The 24,184-nt window shown below is 42.0% G+C and overlaps 1 protein-coding gene across 2 annotated transcripts; it reads right to left on the minus strand.

Moving 5' to 3' along the window:
• Positions 1–1,310: 1,310 nt before the first annotated feature.
• On the minus strand, positions 1,311–22,990 carry ccnt2b (cyclin T2b). 2 transcript variants are annotated; one of them, XM_082525062.1, is made up of 11 exons: positions 22,773–22,990; positions 21,706–21,864; positions 12,763–12,947; positions 12,169–12,250; positions 11,952–12,080; positions 7,653–7,713; positions 7,309–7,371; positions 7,170–7,215; positions 4,925–5,088; positions 3,462–3,532; positions 1,311–3,358 (listed from the first exon to the last, which is right to left on the minus strand). In XM_082525062.1, exons 3-11 carry the CDS (start codon positions 12,918–12,920, stop codon positions 2,297–2,299), a joined length of 1,836 nt encoding a protein of 611 aa, XP_082381188.1. In that variant the 5' UTR covers positions 12,921–12,947; positions 21,706–21,864; positions 22,773–22,990; the 3' UTR covers positions 1,311–2,296. The 2 variants fall into 2 exon arrangements, with proteins under 2 accessions (XP_082381188.1, XP_082381189.1); XM_082525063.1 differs by lacking the exons at positions 21,706–21,864; positions 22,773–22,990 and having other exon boundaries at positions 12,763–13,086.
• Positions 22,991–24,184: the final 1,194 nt, after the last annotated feature.

Below are 24,184 nucleotides of genomic sequence, written 5' to 3' on the forward strand. Positions count from 1 at the left end.
TAGATCAGGCTGGTGTTAGACAGGCTGCTATGAGAAACTGTTCAGCTGCTGGAGTTTTCTCACACAACCATCTCTAAGATTTACAGTGGATCATCACAAAAAGAGAAAAATACCCAGTAAGGGGCAGTTCTGCTTCAAGCTGATAGGAAGGCAACAGTCAAGAAGAGCATCTCTGAGTGCAGAACACATCAGATCTTTAAGCAGATGGGCTTACAGCAGCAGAAGACCACAGTGGGTGCCACTACTGTCAGCTAAGAACAGCAAACTGAATTTGCAGACTCACCAACATTGGACAATAACATTATCGATGCATGGAGTCATCCTGCCTTGTATCAATGGGTCAGGCTGATGGTGTAATGGTGTGGGGGACATTTTCTTGGCACACTATGGCTTCTTGCTACCAACTGAACATTGTTTAAACACCACAGCCTAACCTGAGTATTGTTTATGTCCATCCCTTTAAAACTACAGTGTACACATCTTGTGATGGCTGCTTCCAGCAGGAAAACGTGCCATGTCACAGAGCTCACATCATCTCAAAGACATTTCTTCAACATGTCAGTGAGTTCATTGTACTCAAACCAATAGAGCTCCTTCTGTGTGCGGTGGACTGGGACATTCACATTATGGGTGTGCAGACGACACATTTGAAATGATTGAAACTAGTGACTGCGATTAGCGGTTACCTTAAAAGAGTGCAGACTCGAGGTCGTGTAGCTTAGCTTCCTTTGCATTTTTGGACTGTTAGGATGCAGCTTTGGTTTAGTGTTCCTGCACTGATGTGAGGTTGGTGGGTGCAGGCCGCTTGTAGGATCTACATTTCGATTTGTATCAGAGGCTGAATCTCTTTCATGCAGAGCGCACTCTGCAGTCTGTGTTCCAACATGTGCGTAGCTTATTCCAGTGTTTCAGAGTGCAAGAGTATGCCGTTTTCATGCTACAAATCAGTTTTGATGAAAATGCATTGTGGCAAACTCTAACATAGCAGTTTTCCGTACTTAGACTTGTAGCCGCTTGCCTCCCCCGCAGAGCACGGCTCTTTGGAGGCGTCTGCTATATAAATGTAGGCTGGGGAGTGCAGTACATCACACAGATAGCTCAAAAGGGTGTACTCGTATTCTTTGGCATGCTTAAAATTTTCAAGTTGGTCATACTTAAACTTTTGCTCAGAACTGGTACTCCAGTTTGGGCCACTGGTTTGTCGCAGCTATGCCATTTTGGAGTGGTCACAAACTCACTGTCCCACAGTAACAAAATTTAGTCCCATCGTAACAACATTGTAACAAACAAAATGTCAAACACTTCCATAATTCAGCATGTTATCTTTTACACCTTTATTTGGGCTCCCAATACACAAATCAAGGATATGTTCATCAATACAGAGTCTGCTTTAGATCTCATGATACATTGAATGGAAGGAGGTCTGGACTGATGCAATAAACCAATAACAGTTTAATTCTGAACTACAGTCCTATATACACAATCTTATTTTAGAGATCTGTATTTTCTTGTAGTTAATAACATTTATCATACTGAATAGTAATTGACAAGGTACAATCACACGGCCTTTTTTTTTTTGCGCTTTCAGCCGCTATATCTTAAATGCACTTTCACAGCAGATGTAAAGTAAACTTCATTTTAGCTCTATAGTGAATCTGCACAAAACTTCAGGCACGGCCCGATAGGCAAATGGAGTTCCCCTCACATTTTTATTTGTTCGGAACTGTTGATGCGCTCTTTTAAATATATGCAGACCGTGTTTCCTAAGAGAGACGCCAAAGTTTTGCTTTTGTTTTCGTCAGCAAACCGACGAGGTGATACATCTCCACAGATACAGGTAATAAACCCAAACAGAGGAAGATTCGTTCTTTTATCAAAAATTCAAGACCTGAGATTTTTAGTGAAACAAAATGTCTTAACATACAAAAACGGAAGAAAAAACAAACAAACAAAAAAACATGAACTGTAAACTGTCACAATGGTTGCGTTGCGTCTTCCCTTTTGTGACTAAAAACATCCGTGTTAAAAATAGATGTCAGCTCAAGTTAAGAGAACATTTAAAAACCTCTTTTTTCAGCCGCATTTCAAAAACATCCAATTTTTGAGTGTGCGCTGCAAGCTAGTAGTACACAGCTCTATGACATTTGACAGTTTGACAAGAATCATCAATGATCAGTGTGTAGACACGACTGAGGGTGATGCAGAATTCAGATAACTTAAGACAAATAAAATCATTTTTAAAATTTTAATAAACATGGTAATACCTTATTGTAGACAACACTGGGGACTCTCTGGGTTACAAGTTCATCCCTTGGGCACTTAGTAAAGAGTCCAGCATGTCAAAAGTGTCTTTGTAGTCAGTGTGCTGCCCGTTAGATGTCAGCATGCCGTTGGTTCCGTCATGGCCGTGGTGCTCCATCATCCTCTGGTTGCTGTCTGAGTAGTGAGACGAGCTCAGGCTTCCTTTGGAGGTCCTGCTGCTCTTAGACGAGTGGTGGTGGTGGTGGTGGTGGTGATGGTGGTGATTGTGGCTGCCGGCATCAGGGTGGGGTCTCTTACGAGACGAGCCAGAGGAGCTGCCCTCGATGCAGTGGTTGCCGGGAGTACGGGCAGATAAGGAAGAGTTGTCTATTGCCCCTCTGTTGTTTGCACTGAGGGAGTACGAGTGCGAGTGGCTGTGTTTCGAGTGGCGGTGGCTGCTGTGCTCTCTGTGTTTGTCTTTGCCTGGCAGAGCCCCACCCTGCTCCGAGCTGCCGTGGCGCTCCGATGAAACTTTGATCCGCATTTTGAGCTCCTCGCTAGTGGCCGAGCCGTTTTCTGCGTATGAGGCTGCGAGGCGAGGTTTTTTAGAGCTGGGCTTTTCTTTCCTGTCACCCGGCTGGCTGGCCTGCTGCGGCTGAGAACGTTTCTTGTGGTGGTGAGAGGACAACGGCGGAGGAGTGTAGACATCTGTGCTTGGCTCCTCCTTAACGCCGTTCTGCAAGGCCAGCTCGGCCGCGTGTTTCTCTCTGTACTTTTCCAGAGTCAAGACTTTCTGTGGCCGCGAAAAAGCGGCGGTGTTCACAGCGAGCTCGCTGCTAGTCCCGCCTGCAGCTTTGTGTTTGGGCTTCACCAGGGTGAAGTCTGAGTGGGCGGGCTGGGAGAACTGGTCGTACCCGCAAGCCTTTGATTGGTCGTTTAGTGGCTGGTATGAGGCGAACGGGGTTGTGATGGTATTTAGGTTGGGCATATCTGTAGAGTCTGATGCTGAGGGGAAAAAGGAGTTGGTGACACCAGGAAGGCTTTCTAAGGATGTTCCCTGGAAGGCAGTGTCCCCAGTTGAACCATCTGTCTTTGGCTTCTTAGCAGCTTGAATCGCCTGCAGACAGAAAAGGCAAACTCAGCATGACATACGAACAATACAAATCTCCACAGTACCAGCTGTGCCCTATGTTCTGGGCTGTCTGATGTTTTTCACCTACCCTCCAGTTTCGTATCCTCTTCAGCTTGCTGGGTGTCTTCTCCAGGATTTGAAGAAACTCATGGGTGAGCTCTGAAAACAAACAAGGCAGCCTCAGCTCTACCAGCTCTCTAACAAGGGCTCAATTGTAACACACAAGGTGGACAAATCCACTGAGCGGGACTCGCTATAATTATCAAAACAAAACCATCAGCTGGCTCTACAGAGCTCTTGCAGATGGACTCCAGGACCCAGAGAAGGAAGACGACCAGTGTCACCATTTGCAGTGAAAGACTGTATAACTGCAGTTTGAACATACGACACTAGATGCACCGAATAAGCAGATGAACTATTCTAAGGACAGCAGTAACGTGGCCATTCAGATCAGAGCTCGCTGTTTAGAAGAAACGTTTAAAGTACGAGTAAGACGATGGTCCAGTGTCAACTCTGTTCTAGACGAGGGATAAGGAAGGAAACAGGTAACGTTGCTAAAATTTAAAGTCGGAGCCTTCAGACTATGAAGAACTAGGGCAACACATTTTCAGATTAAAGGTGAATTACAGGTGTGTGCGACTACTAGACAAAAACAGTCACTATTCTCAATCCTGGGTACCAGATGTACTTGTCATTTAATCTAAATGTTAATAATTAAACATTTTAATTGATACCCAGTGCTGGTGTTGTGTCCTAAATGTTATGCAGCCATCTGCCACCAGATAGAGCTGCAGCTCCATAAAGCCTCAGTGTTCCCTGTGAAATAAAGTCAAACCTCATACTAGAAAGTAGTACATATGCAGGGTTTTCCTGGCTCAGAATGGACCTTTGGTTGAGGGGCGATTTTATATGTTAACAAAGCAGAAATCGCAGCACAGCCAACATTTTAATGTGTGTTTGGGGATTTTTATCAGATGACCTCTGTGCTGTAAAATCAGGACAAATAAATTACTGAAAAGCAAAGCCCGATTTGTGTTAGTCTTTGTGGGTGAGGTCACTGTTACGTACTCGTGCAGCAGTCTGACAATAAAAAGAGAAAAGTGTTTATCGTGATCTGATCTACAGTCTGCACAGAAACAGATTCCTCAGTTCCTCTGATACACAAGACATGGAAATGTGCTGGTGCTAAAACTTTGTGGCCCACACAAAGCAAACACTTGTGTCACACCCAATTTAGTGTTGGCAATGCCGTAATATACTACTGCTGGAAGCTCTGGGAGAGCCTGGGCTAAAAGTGAGACCCAGCTTATTCACCATCTGTCTAAAACACAGCAGCTGTGGATGAAGAGAGACCACACTGTTGGAAGGTGAACACATTGTGTTTGAAGTTTATGTTGCTTTTTTAAACACATTTAAAGATGCTTGATCAGAAAGAAGAGTTTGTAACTTTTTTGTGCTTTATGAAATGCTGAGAAGACACTTTCCTTGTACGAACTGTGTGACTTTACTTTGCTGGGATGTGAATTTCTACAACTCAAAATATGCTCTTACCGTTAAGCAGCTGTAACGTTACTGTGCGGTCCACATACTCCCACCAGTGTTTGCCATCTGTAGACACAGGGATCTCCCATTTGGACCACTTGCAGGCCAGGTGGATGCAGACACATGCGACGACTGTGGGCCTGTACTGTAGGCAGAAGGTGGTGAGGTGCAAACTGCAGGAGACAAGAAACGCAAAAGACGACTGTCAGCTGACGGATCTGCGCACCAACTTGCATGATCTACTATATATTTTACTGTTTAACAGACAAACAGTGGTGACTGTCAGATTCAGTTATCTTCGTATCACATACACATATCCTTACCTCACAGGACTCCCCTGTCTAAAACCTATATCTGTTAGATTGTGTTCCTAAATGTCTCAAATGATTACATAAATATAGACGTACTGATTTTTATTATTTGTTTTGTGTTAATGTAAAAATGATGGAAATTACAAAACAACAGCGTTTCTTAATCTCTTACGAAAAATAAAGAGTTTCAGTTTTGATATTTTTACACAGCGCTTATATACAGTATAAAATTAGTGACGATTCAAATGTAGCCACGCTGAGACTGAGAAACACTGATGTTGATAGCCAAGACAAGTGATTACGCTTTCAGTTTTCTACAGTTAATTTCTCCCACACCCTAACACCCAAACTACACTGCAAACTGCCCCACAAAGCCTGTGGGCAGCTTTGAAGTCATCATGTCACAGCAGTTTAATGTCACAACCAGTCTGTGGGCCACTCTTGCTTGTGCTCTTACGTGTCCTTCAGCCGGCTGCAGAGAAGCGCAAAGCCCACTGTCTGCGCTTTTCATGCCGTTTCCCCTGATGATGTTTCACACCTCTTTCGTGGTGACCTCAGCTGTCGCTCCCTTAAAAGTTCAGGCCAATAAGTAGTCCACACTGAGCTACAAGTCGTTGTTTTTGTTGGAAGAATGTGTCAAAGCTAGTTTATGTACCCCTGTGTGTACACAGCTAGCTACACACCAACAGTACTAAGTACCAACAAGCTTAACAAGTCATTCATCAAATGTCTTTGAATCACTGGAAGCTAAATGAACAATGACGTCTATATTCTTCCAAGCAGAACACACAGGCCCAACTAACAGAAGCGTTTAAATATGGGGTTGCAAAGAAATGGGTTATGTCACAGTAGCAATGTCCATCTTTTATATACAGAGTGTGTGCTTAAAAAAATAGAGGCCTATTGTTGCATTTGAAGCCCACAGACAATATAGATTTGCACTTTATTATATGTTTCAACTCTATTAGCCTTAGTCTAAAACTTTAGGAGAAAGTAAGTAAAAGATGTGTCTATTATTCATCTGTAAAACAAAAAAACTTGAATAACTAAACGTTTGCTATGTCGAGCTTCCTATGTCACAACAGTGGCTGTCTTTTTACCAGGCTAAATCACCATGGTAACATAAAACCAGGAGACTTACGTTCAGAGGTTTAGTTTGAAATCAGCTTAAATGCCCTTTGTAATATACTTTCTCCCCCAATCAACATGATTTTCACTTTGATATGTACAAACCAAAACAACATCCATGTCTCCAAAATTAAGAGTATGGGACAGTTTTAATGCTTAGGTAAATCCAGTTTAAAGCGAACCCTTCATCTGATTAAGACTGAATGGAGAAGACAAGACTCACAAATATCTTGTGTGGAAAAAGATTCACGTAACGCATGAAGTGCCCCTTGTTATGTGAGCACGAACAGAGTCTGAAGGAAGAAGGGATTTAGGTTTTGTTGAGCTAGCTAATATTCCTCACAGTACTCCGTAGTGACCCTCTGGAGTCCTCTAGAACAAAAGCATTCAGTTTGCAGTATAGTTTGGCGTTTCATTGTTAGCTCCTCTGGATTTAAAAAAAGATCAAAAAGAAACATTTAAAAAGAACAGTAACCGTACTTACCAAGAAACTCTAAAAGTTTAAGAATCTTTAGTGGCAATCTATATTCAGGCTACCGTTTGAGACTTTTTTTTTTAAAGACATGTGCACTCGGTACCAAACAACTTCGAGAGGTAAACAGCAACACTACACTCCACATTGTGCATTCAACCCCTATGTGCCAACACAGAGCCCTTGTACAATACACCGCACACAGCAGCCTGGTCGGTACTTCCCCATTGGGGGTTCCCAGGATCCAAGTGCAAACAGGGCGTTGGACACAGGAAGGGGTACCCTGCAGTGCAGGAAGCTATAGTGTGCCATTACAGTGCAATAATGGGAACAGGATAACAACCTGTTGGTAGCCATATAATAGGAAGTCTGTGCCAAATCCTTGCTTGCTGTAAAACAAGAGAAAAAACTGGTTTTAGAGCAAAGCTGATAACACACAGCAGTAGTTCTTGAAAAGTAACAGGTGAGGAAAAAGGTAATACCTCGCACTAGCTGGGAACATCGCACAACATCTGTGTGCGGATGATCAACTGTTATTTCAAAACCTGCAACCAGGAAGGAAGATTGTCAGGCAGAGGTGCAAATACAGAAGCAGAACATCAGTGAGATAATGTTTTGGGTTTTTTTTTACATTTGCTCAACAGAACGGGAGGAAAAACGCTGCATCAGAATATGTGAAAAAGTGTCAGCATGCATGTGTGGTACTTTAGTCATTTTCTTCTGTGTGTAACCCCCCTCTTGGTGTTACACTGGTCTATTGTAGAAACCAGGAAAACCAAGGACAGCAGAAAGTGTGTGCAGTCTGTGCAGCGCAGCCTGTACTCACCCAGAGTTTGTAGCACGATTGTTTCCAGTGCTACAAGCTCTTGTGCCTGCTGCTGGAATGCCTGAAACAGATCAAGCCGTGAAGAATTAAAAACGACCCTCGACAACCACAAACAAATCCATTTTTATAAGCGCACACACAAAACAAAAATACAATCAGTGGACAGGAATGTTAATGGAGCAAGCCTGTTAGCATTATACATTAGGGATGTCACAAAACTCGAATTTCAAACTCGATACCATTTTCAATCCCATGGAAAGGTGTTGACACCATGCTGCAACAACAGGAGCAATGGAGCAGAATTCATTTCTGCTGCAGCTGTTTACATCCCCAGTTCTGCTCATCAGACCTGAAACCCATCTGATTCCTGCTCTGCTCTGGATTTCACTCATTATTTGCTCGGATTAGTTCTCCACACGCTGAACTCTACTCAGTTCAGCTACGGATCGCCTGCTAGTTCATAAAGCCAGCGACCCGTCAGTGTTTGTAATCTACTCTGCCACGGCTCAGTACTCCAGCATGACCTGCAGTCTACCAGCTGTTACTTTAATGCTAACAGATGGCTAATGTGGCTATCAGATAACTGCTAAAAGGTAAATGGCTAATGCTAACGTGTGCGCCTTCCAGGTTAACATTTATGAAAACTGTTTAATACTTTAATGCTGTTGAAATGGAAACTTTCCTGACCTCTGAAATTCCTCCTGAACTCTTCTTCAGTGTTATGAAGGTTAACTACTTCAGCTGTTAGTGAGAGGAGGAGCTGTGTGAAGTTGTGTGTCGAAGGCTGAGGCAAAAGACAGCACTGTTGGTATCGATGCTGTTGTAAAGAAGTTTCGTAATTCAGTAGGAATTTTAGTATAAATTATAACCAAGTATCATTTCTTTGTGAACTCTACTGGATATAATTGGTTTAATTTGGTGGACACACACGCTGACATACACAGACACGTTTATACAAAAACTGAAAAGGTTGATGTGTGTCCGTCTCCGTTTTGGATGGGTGGAATTTTTTCTGTATACTTGTGGCGGTCACCTTGTGCTAACAGTCAAGACTGAATTAAGCCCACCCAATCATCATTAACAATTACATTTTCTTTTAAGTAAATGGAAGTTTAAAACCTCAAAAAAGCCAATATGGCTTATGACAGAGGAAAAAGAAAAGAAACAGCCATGCTGCAAAACATGAAAAAATTTGGATGTAACCAAATTATCTTTGTCCTTTCTTGTACAACAAACTAAGACTGAAAGACTTTTGATTAAATTAAGAAAATTCAGCATGCAACTCACGTTTAACAGTCTCTGATACTCAACATTATCTATGATGACACTCAGCGAACTGTAACAGAGGCTACTTCTGTGAAAAGCATTTGATTAAATTAAGCAAATTCAGTAATTAACTCACATCAGTCTCTGACTTCAGAGTCAGCTGTGACAACAGATACGTTTATTCTAGACATCAAACTGCAGCTGCGATTACTTTACAGACAAAAAGCTGCAGTTTGCTGCCTGCCATCGCTGCCTCCAGTCAGAGGTCAAACCTAATAAATGGTGCGATCCACACAGACTCCAGTACACATCTCATGAGTGTCGCCTGCTTTTCACCAGACAGCAGAGCTCAAAGTAATCACTTTGTTAATCAAGGCCTTTCCAGCTCATTTTCACATTAAATTATTATTATCCCGATCTACTCAGCCATGTCGACATCTGGCACTTCTGACACACAGGAGTGGGCCTTCACATGCAAAGAAAAATAATGGTTATGCATCTGCCCTCTTTTATATAAATGTGGTTGTGGGGAACAGTTGTGCCAAACCAATGAAAGACTCTAGTACAGGCATGGGCAAACTACGGCCCATCAAACGTTTTGATCCGGCCCGCCAAACTTGAAAAAAAATTAATAAATTAACCTTGTTAATGCAATTCTGATGTGATGAAGCTTCCTCGGAGTAAGCTTGTTAACGTCACCACAGATGGATCTCTGAATTTAACGGGAAAAAACGTTGGCCTGCTGAGGAGAATCCAGAATAAAGTGAAAGATGAAAACCCTGACCAGGATGTCATTTTTCTCCACTGCATCCTCCACCAGGAATCTCTATGTAAATCGGTGTTACAGCTGAATCATGTTGTGAATCCTGAGGTGAAACTTGTCAACTTCATACGCGCACGGGGACTTCAGCACCGTCAGTTCATTGCATTCTTGGAGGAAACTGATGCGGATCACCAGGACCTGCTTTATCACTCCCGTGTCCGCTGGTTGAGTTTGGGCAAAGTGTTTCAACGAGTGTGGGAGCTCAAAGAGGAGATTGGCGTGTTTTTGGAGCGGCAGGGGAAGACTGAGGAATTTCCTGAGCTGAGCAACAAGAGCTGGATGTGTGACTTTGCGTTTGCTACGGACGTATTTTCACACTTGAATGAGCTCAACGTGAAACTGCAGGGGAAGGAGCACTTTGTGCATGACATGCACACAAACGTGAAAGCCTTCAAATCCAAGCTGGCTTTATTCTCCAGGCAGATTTTGAACACGTCATTCACTCATTTTCCTACACTAGGCACGCTGAAAGAGGCCGGAGCAAAAGTAAAGAAATACAGTGAGTCACTGGATGCACTGCACGGAGAATTCTGCCGTCGGTTTTTGGATTTCGATAAAATTGACAATCACTGGCCTTTCCTCTGTCACAAGACCCTGAAACAGCTCCAGAGGAGCTTCAGCTCGAACTCATCGACCTTCAGTCCAACCCTGCCTTAAAAGAGAAGTTCAGCTCTCTGAAACTAAATGACTTCTATGCTTCACTCAATGATGCCGCGTTTCCAAATCTAAGACGAAAAGCGCAGATGATGTTGGCTTTGTTCGGCTCTACCTTCGTGTGTGAACAGACATTCAGCGTCATGAACATCAACAAAGCCAGCCACAGATCCAAGTTAACAGACCTACACCTCAGATCCATCCTGAGAATCGCCACAACAAAACTAACTCCAGACTTTGATGCGCTGCCTAAAAAAGGAGACCAACAACACTGCTCCCATTAAAATGTGTGTCTCCGTGATACGCACGTTGTTAAAATGAACAGTGTGCGCAGATCAAATATAACGCTTCACAGACTGACTTGCTGCAACTGTTTCGTTCTTGCACTGGTCGTTGTTGACTTTTGGCACCGGGGAAACAAATTGAATAAAAGGAACAGGACAAGTACATCTGCATCTCCTACCGTTTTTGGAAAAAAAAAAAAAAAGAGTCAGGAGGAGAGTGATGTGATATCCTGAAGGATAACAGAACTTTCAGTGCTTTAAAATAAAATGTTCATTTATTTGATTTTCAGTGTTTAAAGACTCATTTCGAGGTCAGAGATTTTATTGTAATGTTCTTCTTCATTTTCATTGGAAATTAAAGCACATGTTTTCTCCATATCCCAAGATGTGTATTTTCCCCCCCCAATGAGGTGATGTTTTCAAAGCATGCCATCTATCTGCTCCTGTTCCGGCCCCTTTGTCAAATGTTAGAACTCAATGTGGCCCACGAATCAAAAAGTTCGCCCACCCCTGCTCTAGTATAAACATGGTTAGAACCCGATGAAGAGAAGAAGGACGGGCAAGTTTTTTTTATACATTTAAAAAGGGTGAAAGGTCCAAAAGACAAATGTTAAGAGCCATTTTGTCTATTTAGCTGATGTCATCCTACGCTTTGGAATTAGTCACCAACCATATGTGAGCAAGGCTTTCCAGCAAACATTCACTTCACACTGGGAGTGAGATAACTTCCAGGTATGTCTCCGCCTCTCCTTTCTCTAGGAACAGCACCGTTTTTTGTGCTTGGGGCCACGTAGTATGCATTATAAAGGATAGCTAGCACTACCTTAACGGTCACATAACCCCCAAATGACCCAGGCTCACTCCTAGTAGTGGTATTGTTATTTCCAATCTCACAAGGTAATGATAGGATAATCAGACCATGGAAAAAGGTGCTCAACCTTTAAGACTGTTTCCTTTCAGCTCATGGCACAAAGTTGGTTTAGAAGATTATATACTGGCATAAACCGAGGGATCGTAAAACCTCAGAACTAGTGATCAACATGTGTTAAAGTTTTCCAGAGCTAAATAAGAGATCTGAAATAAAATAGATCAGCAGGACACATATCGAAAAGAAAAACAAATAGACCAAAAACCTCGGCTTCACGTTTCTACTAGTCGCAGCATCAGTACAATCCATATGTAACCTCTAAAAACCACACTGTAAGGTCTGTGAAACATTAACTTACAAAGTATGGAAAAACATAAGCTCCAGAGCAGTCACAGTTTACTCACGTTGCTTTTAGTGTCCAGGGGAGGATCTTGTGGGTTAATCCAGGCATGGGCTATTTTAATGACGTGCTCCAGCTTCCTGGGCTGCTCCTCAACTTTAGCTGCCAGGAACAACGTAGTCTGGGAAATTATCTATACAAGGGAGGAAAGGAAAAACACAGTTTTGCTAGTCTGCGGCAAAGGTGATCGTGATATCAGCGAACAACGCAGCGATACTTACATTTCTATTGAATTTGGTGAAGGAGTGGATCATATAAAACCTGTGCATATAAACTATAGCAGTGTTGATAATTAATTGAGAGCTGAGTGAACGGTTAAGGAAATCACATGGATGGTTCACAGGCAAATAAACAACGCCATTAGATTAGAAAGCTTAGTACTGAGTTAAGGCCTTGGAGATCGCAAAACGTGAGGCCGCGGGTTAAAACCCTGTCAACACACTCATAATTACACGCTGGAATCGTGTATAGAGTGGCAAAATGTTTACAACACACATACGACTAATATCAGTATCTCTGCTTTTAGTAGACAAAAGCTAACAATAGAAACAACAGACTGACGAGCCAAACAATGGCTAAGCTAGCTAGCGGGCCTCATCACCTCCGGCGGGTCACAAACGTCCTGTGAGAGGAGTTAAAATGGCTCATCTTATCAGAGAGGCCTATGTATACAACACCGAACCATTGGACACCTGTTTACACAATCACAGGATAAAATATAACAAGCATTTCATTTCGAGCCGCACTCTATGCTAATGCTAACTACAGACAGCCCGCCTGCCGTCCGGCAAGACTCAGCGTTTCAGAAAGGATACACGTTGAGTCTCTGGCCAATTTCTTGGATTAAGTTGGCAGCCTGCTGTCGGTAAGCGAGCTCTTTGTCTGCTTCTATTCCACAGCGTCGAGACGGCGTATTTTCGAGCTGCTCCCGGGTGAAGAGCCATTTCGTAGAGGGTCCCCGGTGGACCGCCATTACGCTCCCACTGCCAAGCCCGACGGTCTAGCACCGGGAGGGAGTGGGGCAAGCGGGGCACCGGAAGGAAGAGAGAAGACGCGTAAACCAACACGAAACCGGTAATATATTCTGTGAATAGCGCCCCGACGGTCGGTGGTGCAAATCGCACGCCGTGTAGACAATGCGTTACTGGTGTTCCAACCCGATTTTGTTTACAAATAAAAAACAAACAAACCCAAAAACTAAAGCTGAATTATGTAATTACTCCAGTAGGTTGCTTTATTTAGCCCAGAAACACTAACAGCTTGTCTGTGTAGTTTCGCAGTAACCATTTAAATTAAGACTAGCGAGAACGGGAGTACGGACTCGATTTAAAAAATAAAAACGAAAATATTTATATTATTAAATATTACCCACTACAGGTCACAACTGTACTTTGGGCATTGCTGCTATTATATGTATTATATGTATAAGTGTATATAATGATGCAAGTGCCCTTTGACTGCTTTACCTTTGTGCCGATTTTTATTAAAATCAAACATAAAGTACAAAAGACTTATGAAAGCAGGCATGCGGGTTAGTTCTGTTTGTTTGTTTGTTTGTTTATTTATTAACAATTTTACTGTTATGGATGTTTACACATCCAAAAAATGATCACTGTGCATTAAAGTAGTTAGCACATGTTGATGATGTCATCAAGCTGCGCCTGTTTTGGTGAAAGCATGGCAGCAGCTAAAACCATTATCATCTGCAAATTATGGCGGGCGACAGTCATAGCAAAGAGATGAAGCACTTTTGAAATATGGGGAAAGCCAAAAACTACGCTTCCTCCATTTCCGTAACATTGATTCATTAATGTTGAATTCTCTCGCAACTGTTCTATTCCCATGTTATTGCAGTATATTAATAACTAACCTCGTATTGTGGATGAGTAATAATCAGTTGTTCTCCTGACTGAAGTTTGGCCCGTGTATAGCATCTTGCTATGCGATTGCATTTGTCCCTGACCACCAGAATCCCTCACGTTAACTTTTAATGAGTGGAAAAAAAGTTGGCGTTCATCCTCCAGCTTCACTATGCTAATGTTATGCTAACATAGCTGTGTCGCTAGCAATCACATAGCACATCATTATATACCAGATATCCAACTTCAGTGTTGCCCTATCATATATGTATGTGCTCTTAATCTGAAAGGTATAAATACGGAAGTGTGTGTTCAATAAATGTTGGCGCAGAGGAAGGCGTGTGCCTCTGATGTAAAACTCTAACAAGGTGTATGTGGTTTATTCCTCCATGAGATGTGCGAGTTACCACGGTATTTCTGCCCTAGAAAATGGAACATCCAACAGGTTATGGGCCCAGAAGGGATGTGGGAAGCCGGTGGAACAGTCTGTGCTTCGACGGAGATGAGAGAAACTACGAATTGTGGGAAACAAAGTTCCTGGGATACATGCGGCTACTTGGGCTAAAGGCCGCCATTTTGGACGAGCCCGGCGAGTCGGAGGAAGAAGACAAGGACTTGGGCTACGTTCACACTGCAGGCGAAAGCGCATCAAATCAGATTTTTTTGACCCTATGCGACCCATATCCGATCATGGTGTGACAGTGTGAACGGCACAAATCCGATATTTTCAAATCCGATCTGGGTCACTTTCGTATGTGGTACTGAATCCGATCAGTACCACATACTGAATCCGATCCGATGTCTCAGAAAGCGACTGCTGTGTGAACGGTCAAGCCGCATTAAATCCGTCTTTTACGTCACTGATACAAGACAGACGCCAATTATCAGCGCCAGAGAAGACATCGCGAACGCTTCCTGGCCATCCGGTGAAACTGCTGGGAAGACAACGTTGGAGAAAAGTTAACATTTTATTTGTACTGCATAACCTGCAGATTCTGACAGAAATCTGCAACTATCCTTTGAAGCACCGCTCCTCTAAAACAGCAATAAGGATAATTATTAGGTTATCTACATTATTATGTAAATAACAAAATAACTTAAAGCAAAAATCGGGAAACATGAAGTCCGAAGTCTTTATATTAAGGCCATCAGTCAAACAATATAGTTTGTTCTGGGTCTAAACAGAGCGCGTTGTGTATGACGTCTTCTTTTGCGCATGCGGGCCGCTTTGAGCGTTCACACTAGAGCGCGTTTGCTGTCGCATTTTATTTGTAGTGTGAACGAGCAGACAAAAAAATCGGATTTGATCAAAAAAATCGGAATTGAGCATTAAGACCTGCAGTGTGAACGTAGCCTTGGATGAAAAGAATGAAGTAGCTTATGCAGAGCTAATCCAAGTATTGGATGATAGAAGTCTTTCACTCGTGATGAGAGATGCCAGGGATGACGGACGGAAAGCGTTGGGAATTCTGAGAGAGCACTACGCCGGTAAGGGGAAACAACGTGTGATTAGCCTGTATACGGAGCTAACGTCGCTACAGAAAACGCCCAGCGAGAGCGTCACAGACTATATGATAAGGGCTGAGACTGCCATTACAGCTCTGAGGAATGCAGAAGAGACATTAAGTGATGGACTGCTTATTGCAATGGTGTTAAAAGGGTTGCCTGAATCTTTCAAGCCGTTTGCCATACATGTAACCCACAGTGACAAAGCAATGACATTTAGTGAATTCAAAGCTAAATTAAGAAGCTACGAGAGCACCGAAAAGGCCACATGTTCTGAAGACAATGTGATGAAGGCAAATAACTGGAAGAAAGAGAGAGACAATGCAGAAATCATATGTTACAACTGTGAAAAAAAAGGGTCATATAGCACGTGAGTGTTACACAAAGGCCGAAAGGAAAGAACAAAAAGAGAAGCAGTGGTGCGGTTACTGCAAAAGCTCAACGCATAAGGACAGCGACTGTCGCCGACGAAAGAAGATTACTGCTAAACACGTAACCGATGCAGAAGATCATAGTTTCGCGTTCAAAGCTAAAGACTGTGGAAATCAAGGGCTGAAACAGAGAGGCCTAATGGTTGATACAGGGGCCACTTCTCACATTATTACGGACATTCAGAGATTCAAAAGTTTTGATGAGACATTCGCACCTGGAAGACACTTCATGGAGTTAGCTGACGGGACGAGGATGAGTGGGGTCGCACTGAAGAGGGGAGATGTGGAGGTCTATCTACAAGACAGCGAGGGACGAAAGGTGAAGGCGACACTGGAGGGAGCCCTTTACATTCCCTCTTACCTGCAAGATATCTTCTTGGTCCAGGCGGCGACGGCTAAAGGAGCCTCAGTAACCTTCAAGAAGGGCTGCAACCAGCTTATCCATAAGAACGGGACAAGGTTTAAGATAAGTGAATATGAACGCCTATACTATTTGAACAGTGTTACATCTGATCATTATGTTGACAACGACGAATGCAATGGCTGTCATGATGTAGAAACTTGGCACAAAATCCTCGGCCACTGTAACTATGAAGACTTGGTTAAACTAGAGAACATTACCGAGGGTATGAAAATAAAAAGGTAAAGCTAAACATTACCAAGATTGTGAAGTGTGTATAAAAGGGAAATTTATCCAAACCAGGAATAGAGAGCCTGACGAAAGAGCAGAAGAAGCATTAGAGCTAGTGCACACTGACTTAGCTGGACCGATAGAACCAGAAGCTAAAGACGGGTTCAGGTAAACGTTAGCATTTACTGATGATTACTCAGGCACAATGTTTGTGTACTTTTTAAAGGCTAAAAGTGACACCGTAAAAGCAACTGAAAGATTCTTGGCAGACGTCGCCCCTTATGGGCAAGTAAAGAGAATCAGGTCAGACAATGGAACTGAATTTACATCTAAAGAGTTTCAGACATTGTTAAATAAAAACACGATAAAGCATGAGACATCAGCGCCGTATTCACCTCATCAGAATGGGACTGCTGAGAGACAATGGCGAACACTTTTTGAAATGGCACGGTGTATGTTGATCGAAAGTAACCTGCCAAAGAGATTATGGACTTATGCTGTTATGACTGCCGCAGTAATTCGTAATAGGTGTTACAACAGACGCACAAAGCAAACCCCTTATTACATGCTGACAGGAAAGAAGCCAGACATGTCGAGGATGGGGATTTTTGGATCAGTTTGCTACGGTTACGGACACAACAAAAAGAAGTTAGATGCGAGATGTGACGAAGGAGTTTTTGTGGGTTACGATAAAAACAGTCCGTCATATCTAGTCTACTACCCTAAAACAGGACGAGTTCTTAAACATAGGTTGGTTAAGTTCCTCACTAAAGGTGTAGTTGAGCACCAAACCCAGACCACTCAGGATGATGACGATGGAGATGATGATTTGACTCCAGGGGACATCTTGAAGTACCCCGCTAGAATGGACAAAACAGGGAATGACCAGAGATCAAATGAAAGTATGATCCTGGAACCTGAAAGTGACATTCAGGACAATGTCATAAATGACACACAAAACTCAGACAAACAGAGTGACAGAACAGAGTCTGAACGATATCCTAAACGAAACAGGAGAAGGCCAGATTACCTGAAAGACTATGTCCAAACTGCAGAAGACGACCAAACATCGCTGACTGTAGATTACTGTTACAGGGTGATGTATAACATACCAAAGACATTTGAAGAAGCTATGCAGTCATCGAACTCTAAGTGTTGGTCAGATGCTATGGAAGATGAAATGAGATCCTTGAAAGACAATAATACGTTTACTCTAACCACGCTGCCAGAAGGTAAAAATGCAGTGGGAGGGAGATGGGTGTATGTGATAAAAGAGAACCCGAATCGGACTAAAACATTTAAAGCAAGATATGTTGCTAAAGGCTATAGCCAAGTTCAAGGCATTGATTACAAAGAAACCTTTTCGCCGACTGCAGATATGACATCAGTGCGTACTCTGATGCAATTAGCAGTACGGTACAACTTTAAACTCCATCAAATGGACGTGAAGACTGCTTATTTGCACGCCCCAATCGATTTTGAGGTGTATATGGAGCAACCAGAAGGTTTTGAAGTAAAATCAGACACAGGTGAAAAACTGGTCTGCAAACTAAACAAATCACTATATGGTTTGAAACAATCTGGCAGGAACTGGAATAAGATGTTACATGACCATTTATGTGAAAAAGGTTACAAACAAAATCCTGTAGACCATTGTGTATATTCCAGACAGACAGCGAGTGAGACAGTGATTCTTATCATCTGGGTTGATGATGTAATCATAGCTGCCAACAGTGAAGACGCTATCAGAAACGTGAAACAAATGTTGAAGGAGAAATTTAAAATGAAGGATCTTGGTGAGCTCAAACATTTCTGGGTATTGACTGTATACAAGAGAACCATGAGATAAGACTAAACCAGACACGGTACGTCACAAAAATCCTGGAAAGGTTCAAAATGTCTGACTGTAAGCCACGTTCTACTCCTTGTGAACTCAAAAATGACTTTGATGCACATGGTGAATCAGCTGATTCAGGAAAATATAGAGAATTAGTGGGCAGTTTGATTTACCTAATGACATGTACAAGACCAGATTTGAGTTGGATAGTGAGCAAACTGTCACAATCCCTATCTGAGCCAAAAGAGCATCATTGAACAGCAGCAAAACATGTATTACGTTACCTTAAGGGGACACTAAACAAAGAGCTGTGCTATAAAAGGACAGAAGGAAACCTAAATCTTATAGCATACAGCGATGCAGATTGGGCCACAGATTTGAGTGACAGGAGAAGTACAACGGGTTATTGTTTTGTACTATCCAAAAATGGGCCAGTGATCTGCTGGAAAACCAGGAAGCAAGCTACAGTAGCTTTGTCAACGTGCGAGGCAGAGTACATGGCGATGGCCGCCACAGTACAAGAAAGCTTATACCTCTCACAGCTACTTAATGGCATGGACATTAAAAGGCAATATTCACCAGTTACCATTCTTGCAGACAATCAAGGTGCAATTGCATTGTCCAAAAATCCTATAAACCGTCAAAGATGTAAACACATCGACGTCAAGTATCATTTTATTAGGTCTGCTATAACTGAGAAGGAAGTACAAGTTAAATATTGTGCAACAGAAGACATGGTAGCAGACATCATGACTAAGTCTGTAAGTAAAGTGGAAATAGATAAATTTACGCATATTTTGTTTGGAACATAAATGTTGATATGTGAATATCATGTAAATATGTATATCATGTAAATGTGTAATGTACAGTGTTAAGAGCAAGTGGGGGTGTTGCCCTATCATATACAGGGAGTGCAGAATTATTAGGCAAATGAGTATTTTGTCCACTTCATCCTCTTCATGCATGTTGTCTTACTCCAGGCTGTATAGGCTCGAAAGCCTACTACCAATTAAGCATATTAGGTGATGTGCATCTCTGTAATGAGAAGGGGTGTGGTCTAATGACATCAACACCTTATATCAGGTGTGCATAATTATTAGGCAACGTCCTTTCCTTTGGCAAAATGGGTCAAAAGAAGGACTTGACAGGCTCAGAAAAGTCAAAAATAGTGAGATATCTTGCAGAGGGATGCAGCAGTCTCAAAATTGCAAAGCTTCTGAAGCGTGATTATCGAACAATCAAGCGTTTCAATCAAAATAGTCAACAGGGTCGCAAGAAGCGTGTGGAAAAACCAAGGCGCAAAATAACTGCCCATGAACTGAGAAAAGTCAAGCGTGCAGCTGCCAAGATGCCACTTGCCACCAGTTTGGCCATATTTCAGAGCTGCAACATCACTGGAGTGCCCAAAAGCACAAGGTGTGCAATACTCAGAGACATGGCCAAGGTAAGAAAGGCTGAAAGACGACCACCACTGAACAAGACACACAAGCTGAAACGTCAAGACTGGGCCAAGAAATATCTCAAGACTGGTTTTTCTAAGGTTTTATGGACTGATGAAATGAGAGTGAGTCTTGATGGGCCAGATGGATGGGCCCGTGGCTGGATTGGTAAAGGGCAGAGAGCTCCAGTCCAACTCAGACGCCGAGCAAGGTGGAGGTGGAGTACTGGTTTGGGCTGGTATCATCAAAGATGAGCTTGTGGGGCCTTTTCGGGTTGAGGATGGAGTCAAGCTCAACTCCCAGTCCTACTGCCAGTTTCTGGAAGACACCTTCTTCAAGCAGTGGTACAGGAAGAAGTCTGCATCCTTCAAGAAAAACATGATTTTCATGCAGGACAATGCTCCATCACACGCGTCCAAGTACTCCACAGCGTGGCTGGCAAGAAAGGGTATAAAAGAAGAAAAACTAATGACATGGCCTCCTTGTTCACCTGATCTGAACCCCATTGAGAACCTGTGGTCCATCATCAAATGTGAGATTTACAGGAAGGAAAACAGTACACCTCTCTGAACAGTGTCTGGGAGGCTGTGGTTGCTGCTGCACGCAATGTTGATGGTGAACAGATCAAAACACTGACAGAATCCATGGATGGCAGGCTTTTGAGTGTCCTTGCAAAGAAAGGTGGCTATATTGGTCGCTGATTTGTTTTTGTTTTGTTTTTGAATGTCAGAAATGTATATTTGTGAATGTGGAGATGTTATATTGGTTTCACTGGTAAAAATAAATAATTGAAATGGGTATATATTTGTTTTTTGTTAAGTTGCCTAATAATTATGCACAGTAATAGTCACCTGCACACACAGATATCCCCCTAAAATAGCTAAAACTAAAAACAAACTAAAAACTACTTCCAAGAACATTCAGCTTTGATATTAATGAGTTTTTTGGGTTCATTGAGAACATGGTTGTTGTTCAATAATAAAATTATTCCTCAAAAATACAACTTGCCTAATAATTCTGCACTCCCTGTACAAAGACCCGAAAGAAAAGCCTAGAAAAGAACAAGCAGGATTAAAAGAAATGGAGCAAAGATGCGAGCAACTCGAGAAGCAAAATGCAGAAACAAACGATCAGTTGAGAACCCTTATCCTGGAGAAAAAAGCGCTCATGGAAAAATACCTGGAAACGAAGAAAAGAGGCTTCTGCTGGTTATTCAGATGATTTAGCCTCGTCCTCCTCCACCTGTGATCCATCTTAATTTTCACCTCTCCTGTCCTCCCTCTCCCTTTCTCTCCTAACACATATTCCCTACCTTCTTAATCTTTTTTTCACCCTCACCCCCCAACCAGTCCCAGCAGTTGACTGCCCCCTCCTGAGCCTGGTTCTGCTGGAGGCTTCTGTCCGTTAAAAGGCAGTTTTTCCTCCCCACTGTCGCCTAGTGCTTGCTCAGAGGGGATTGTTGGGGTTTTCTCCCCCCCCCTTCATTTACTTGTTTTAATTTTTTCTTTACTTTTTTCAACTTATGTAACAAAATAATAAACCAATTGAATTTATCCTTTGAGTATTTTTCATCTAATCTTTACAGAATTAAGCTCTGTCTTTTATTTGCTTGTTAAAACTCCATAAATGGTGAAGTAAAAACCCTGGGATATGGTTTTAAACATTGAAATAGACTAACCAACTAGTCTAAAACTAAGAAACACTTAAATATTATGTTAAATTGAAAACAGTTAAAAAGAAATATCCCCGTTCAAAAATGTCATGTGATAATCTCATTGGTTTATGGAGTGATCATGACATCATCACTCCTGGAGGGAAAAAGGCGCACAAAAGTGGCAGGCAGACGAAGAAAAAACAGCATAATGATACTTTTACGTTTTGAAATCTACAAAGGTTTGCACTGTGAGAATCAACTTGTGAGAACTGTGACTAATCTTCATGTGTGTGTGTAAAAAAAATAAATGAATAAAGTGAATAAAGTGTATAAAGTGTGTGGCGAGGGGCTAGTTATTCTGAGAAACCCTACTGCAATAAATGAGGGACCACTGTATATACTTTCTCTTTGAGTCTCCAGGTGAAGGCACAGCCATGAAGTCATCCACTAGACAGTCCCAGATGGCCGTCGCTACCTGGGGGATGATCTGGCTCACCGTGGACACACCGACTCTGTAACTGAACGCGATGGTCCTGAAGGAGTCCCTGGTGGCAAGGAACCTGGACAAAATTGTTCAAAATTAGTATTATGTGTACTGCAGTTACAAAATACATTATTCAACCTCCAAAATACTTTTGTGATGTCAGATTTAAATTACAAAACATAAATCTTACATAAAACATTTTGTAATTATAAGGATAATTACATAATATATATTAGATATAATATAAAACAGTCAGTTGTGTTTTGTTTTAACTTTAACATATCATAATTTGATTGGTAGCAACTTTTACCACTACAGTGAGCCAATCACTCATAATTCCTAAACATGTCAATCAGGTAGCAATGAAGTAAGACATTAATAGAAATAAAGAGTTGTACGTAGCCTTTTCCTTGCATAAATCATTGCTAATATTTTTGAAAAATTAACCTGTGATAAGACAGCATATCAAGATAGAATATGCTGGATAGAACCATATAACTAAAGATGAACCAAACTGTTCACAGTTTTATCTGACTCTCAGTTTTAAGAAAGGCTGGTGACCCCTGTTATAGAGTCTGACAGCTGCAGGGATTATATACAAATATTCAACTATACCAGAATTAAACCAGGTCTAAATAAAAAGGAGTGAGTATCACTACAAAGATTAACCCACAGTGGTCCTCATACCACAGTTTGATATCAGCAAACACCGAGAGCATACACTGATACGACACCACAGCCATGCTATCAATGCAAACACTGATAACAGCATAAATCGAATTAAATCAGGTCTTGATGAGAGCTTCTGAGTATCACTAGAAATATTATAAACAGTCGTCTCCATACCACAGTTTGCTATCAGTAAACACCGACAGCATTCACTGTTAGCATAGCACATCCATGTTTGCAGTGTATAAACGATAGTTTAGCATACATTAGCACAGGCATCAATAAAGGACTACCGTATTAAACACTTTTACTAACCGCAGGCAGATGGATAGGCGACAGGGATTGAGCGCCTGTAGTTGGTGTCTAAGCGGGCGATGCTTGAACCAATGCGGGACAGCAGGTCCTCAAACTGGGCGAGGGAAAGACGGTGGTACCGCTGAAAGCGGCCGTCATCCAGGCGCAGCTCCTGGACCAAATGGTGAAACTCACCAAACTGCTCACGCTTCTGGAGGACCTGATGGACCCACCGAGGTACGGCGAGGGCGGCTTAACAAATGACAGCATTTGGCATCCTTTTAAAACACACATACCTAGTAAAGATATAAACCTCACTGTGGCACATATATAGTCATTTTAATATTTCGAATCAAAAACAGTTCTTATTTAATTCAGTGACAGCAACGGGGACAAAGCTATTTTTATAACGCTTTGTCCTGCATCTCGGGAAATAGAAACCTCCGTTCTGAGGGAAGAAGCTGAAATTCACCCCTTAGACGATGGGAACCATTTTTAAGGATTGATAAAGCCATCCTCTGTACCTGCTCAGAGTACAGGGAGGCTAAACAAGACTGTGGCTCACCTATCAGACGACTGGACCATCTCACTATCTGATTTAGAGAGTTTTTCTCTGTGACAGAGGTCTGACCAAACCATGCCACCAAACAAAAGGATAAAACAGACTCAATAAAAGAACGATAAAACAAAGTTAAAATTTTTTGGTCAGTGTGGAAATGAGCAAGTGTCCTAAGGCAATAAAGGTGCTGGTGACCCTTTTTACAAACTGATTTTCAATTTTGATCAAAGTTCAGTTTTTCATTGGTTATGGTCCCAAGATATTTATATGATTGTACTTGCTCTATTTTCTGACCTTTAATTAAAGTGACTACGTCCCCATTTTGTTGTTTCCTAAAATCAATCACCATATCTTTTGTTTTAGATATGTTCAGCTGGAGATAAGACTCCTCACACCACTGAACAAAGTCAACAATGACTGGACGTGGTTAGTTTCACCCTCTTTCAGTAAGCTGACAGTAACAGAGTCATCTGCATATTTAATAATGACCCTGTTTTCATGTCTGCTCTGACACATATTTGTATAGAGAATGAATAATAAGGGCGACAAGACGCACCCTTAAGGAGAACCTGTAGAGGAGAACACTGGGTCAGACAGAATCCCATTTATTCTCACTCTTGACCTGTCAGTTAAAAAATCAAAAATCCAGCCCACCAGGTTTTTCCTGATGTCAAACTGTTCTAAAAGTCTTTTAATTAAAATATGGGGCTGTATTGTATTAAAAGCTGAAGACAAATCAATGAAAAGAAGACTTGCAAAAGTCCCTTTACTCTCTACATTTTTAAGAATCAGATTTAGTAAAGTCAAAAGTGCGTCTTCCACTCCTCTATATATGCTATATGCAAACTGCATTGGATCCAGCTGATGTTCAGTC

This window comes from Aulonocara stuartgranti (genome assembly GCF_965226115.1).
Source record: "Aulonocara stuartgranti genome assembly, chromosome: 23".
In the NCBI taxonomy this organism is placed as follows: domain Eukaryota; kingdom Metazoa; phylum Chordata; class Actinopteri; order Cichliformes; family Cichlidae; genus Aulonocara; species Aulonocara stuartgranti.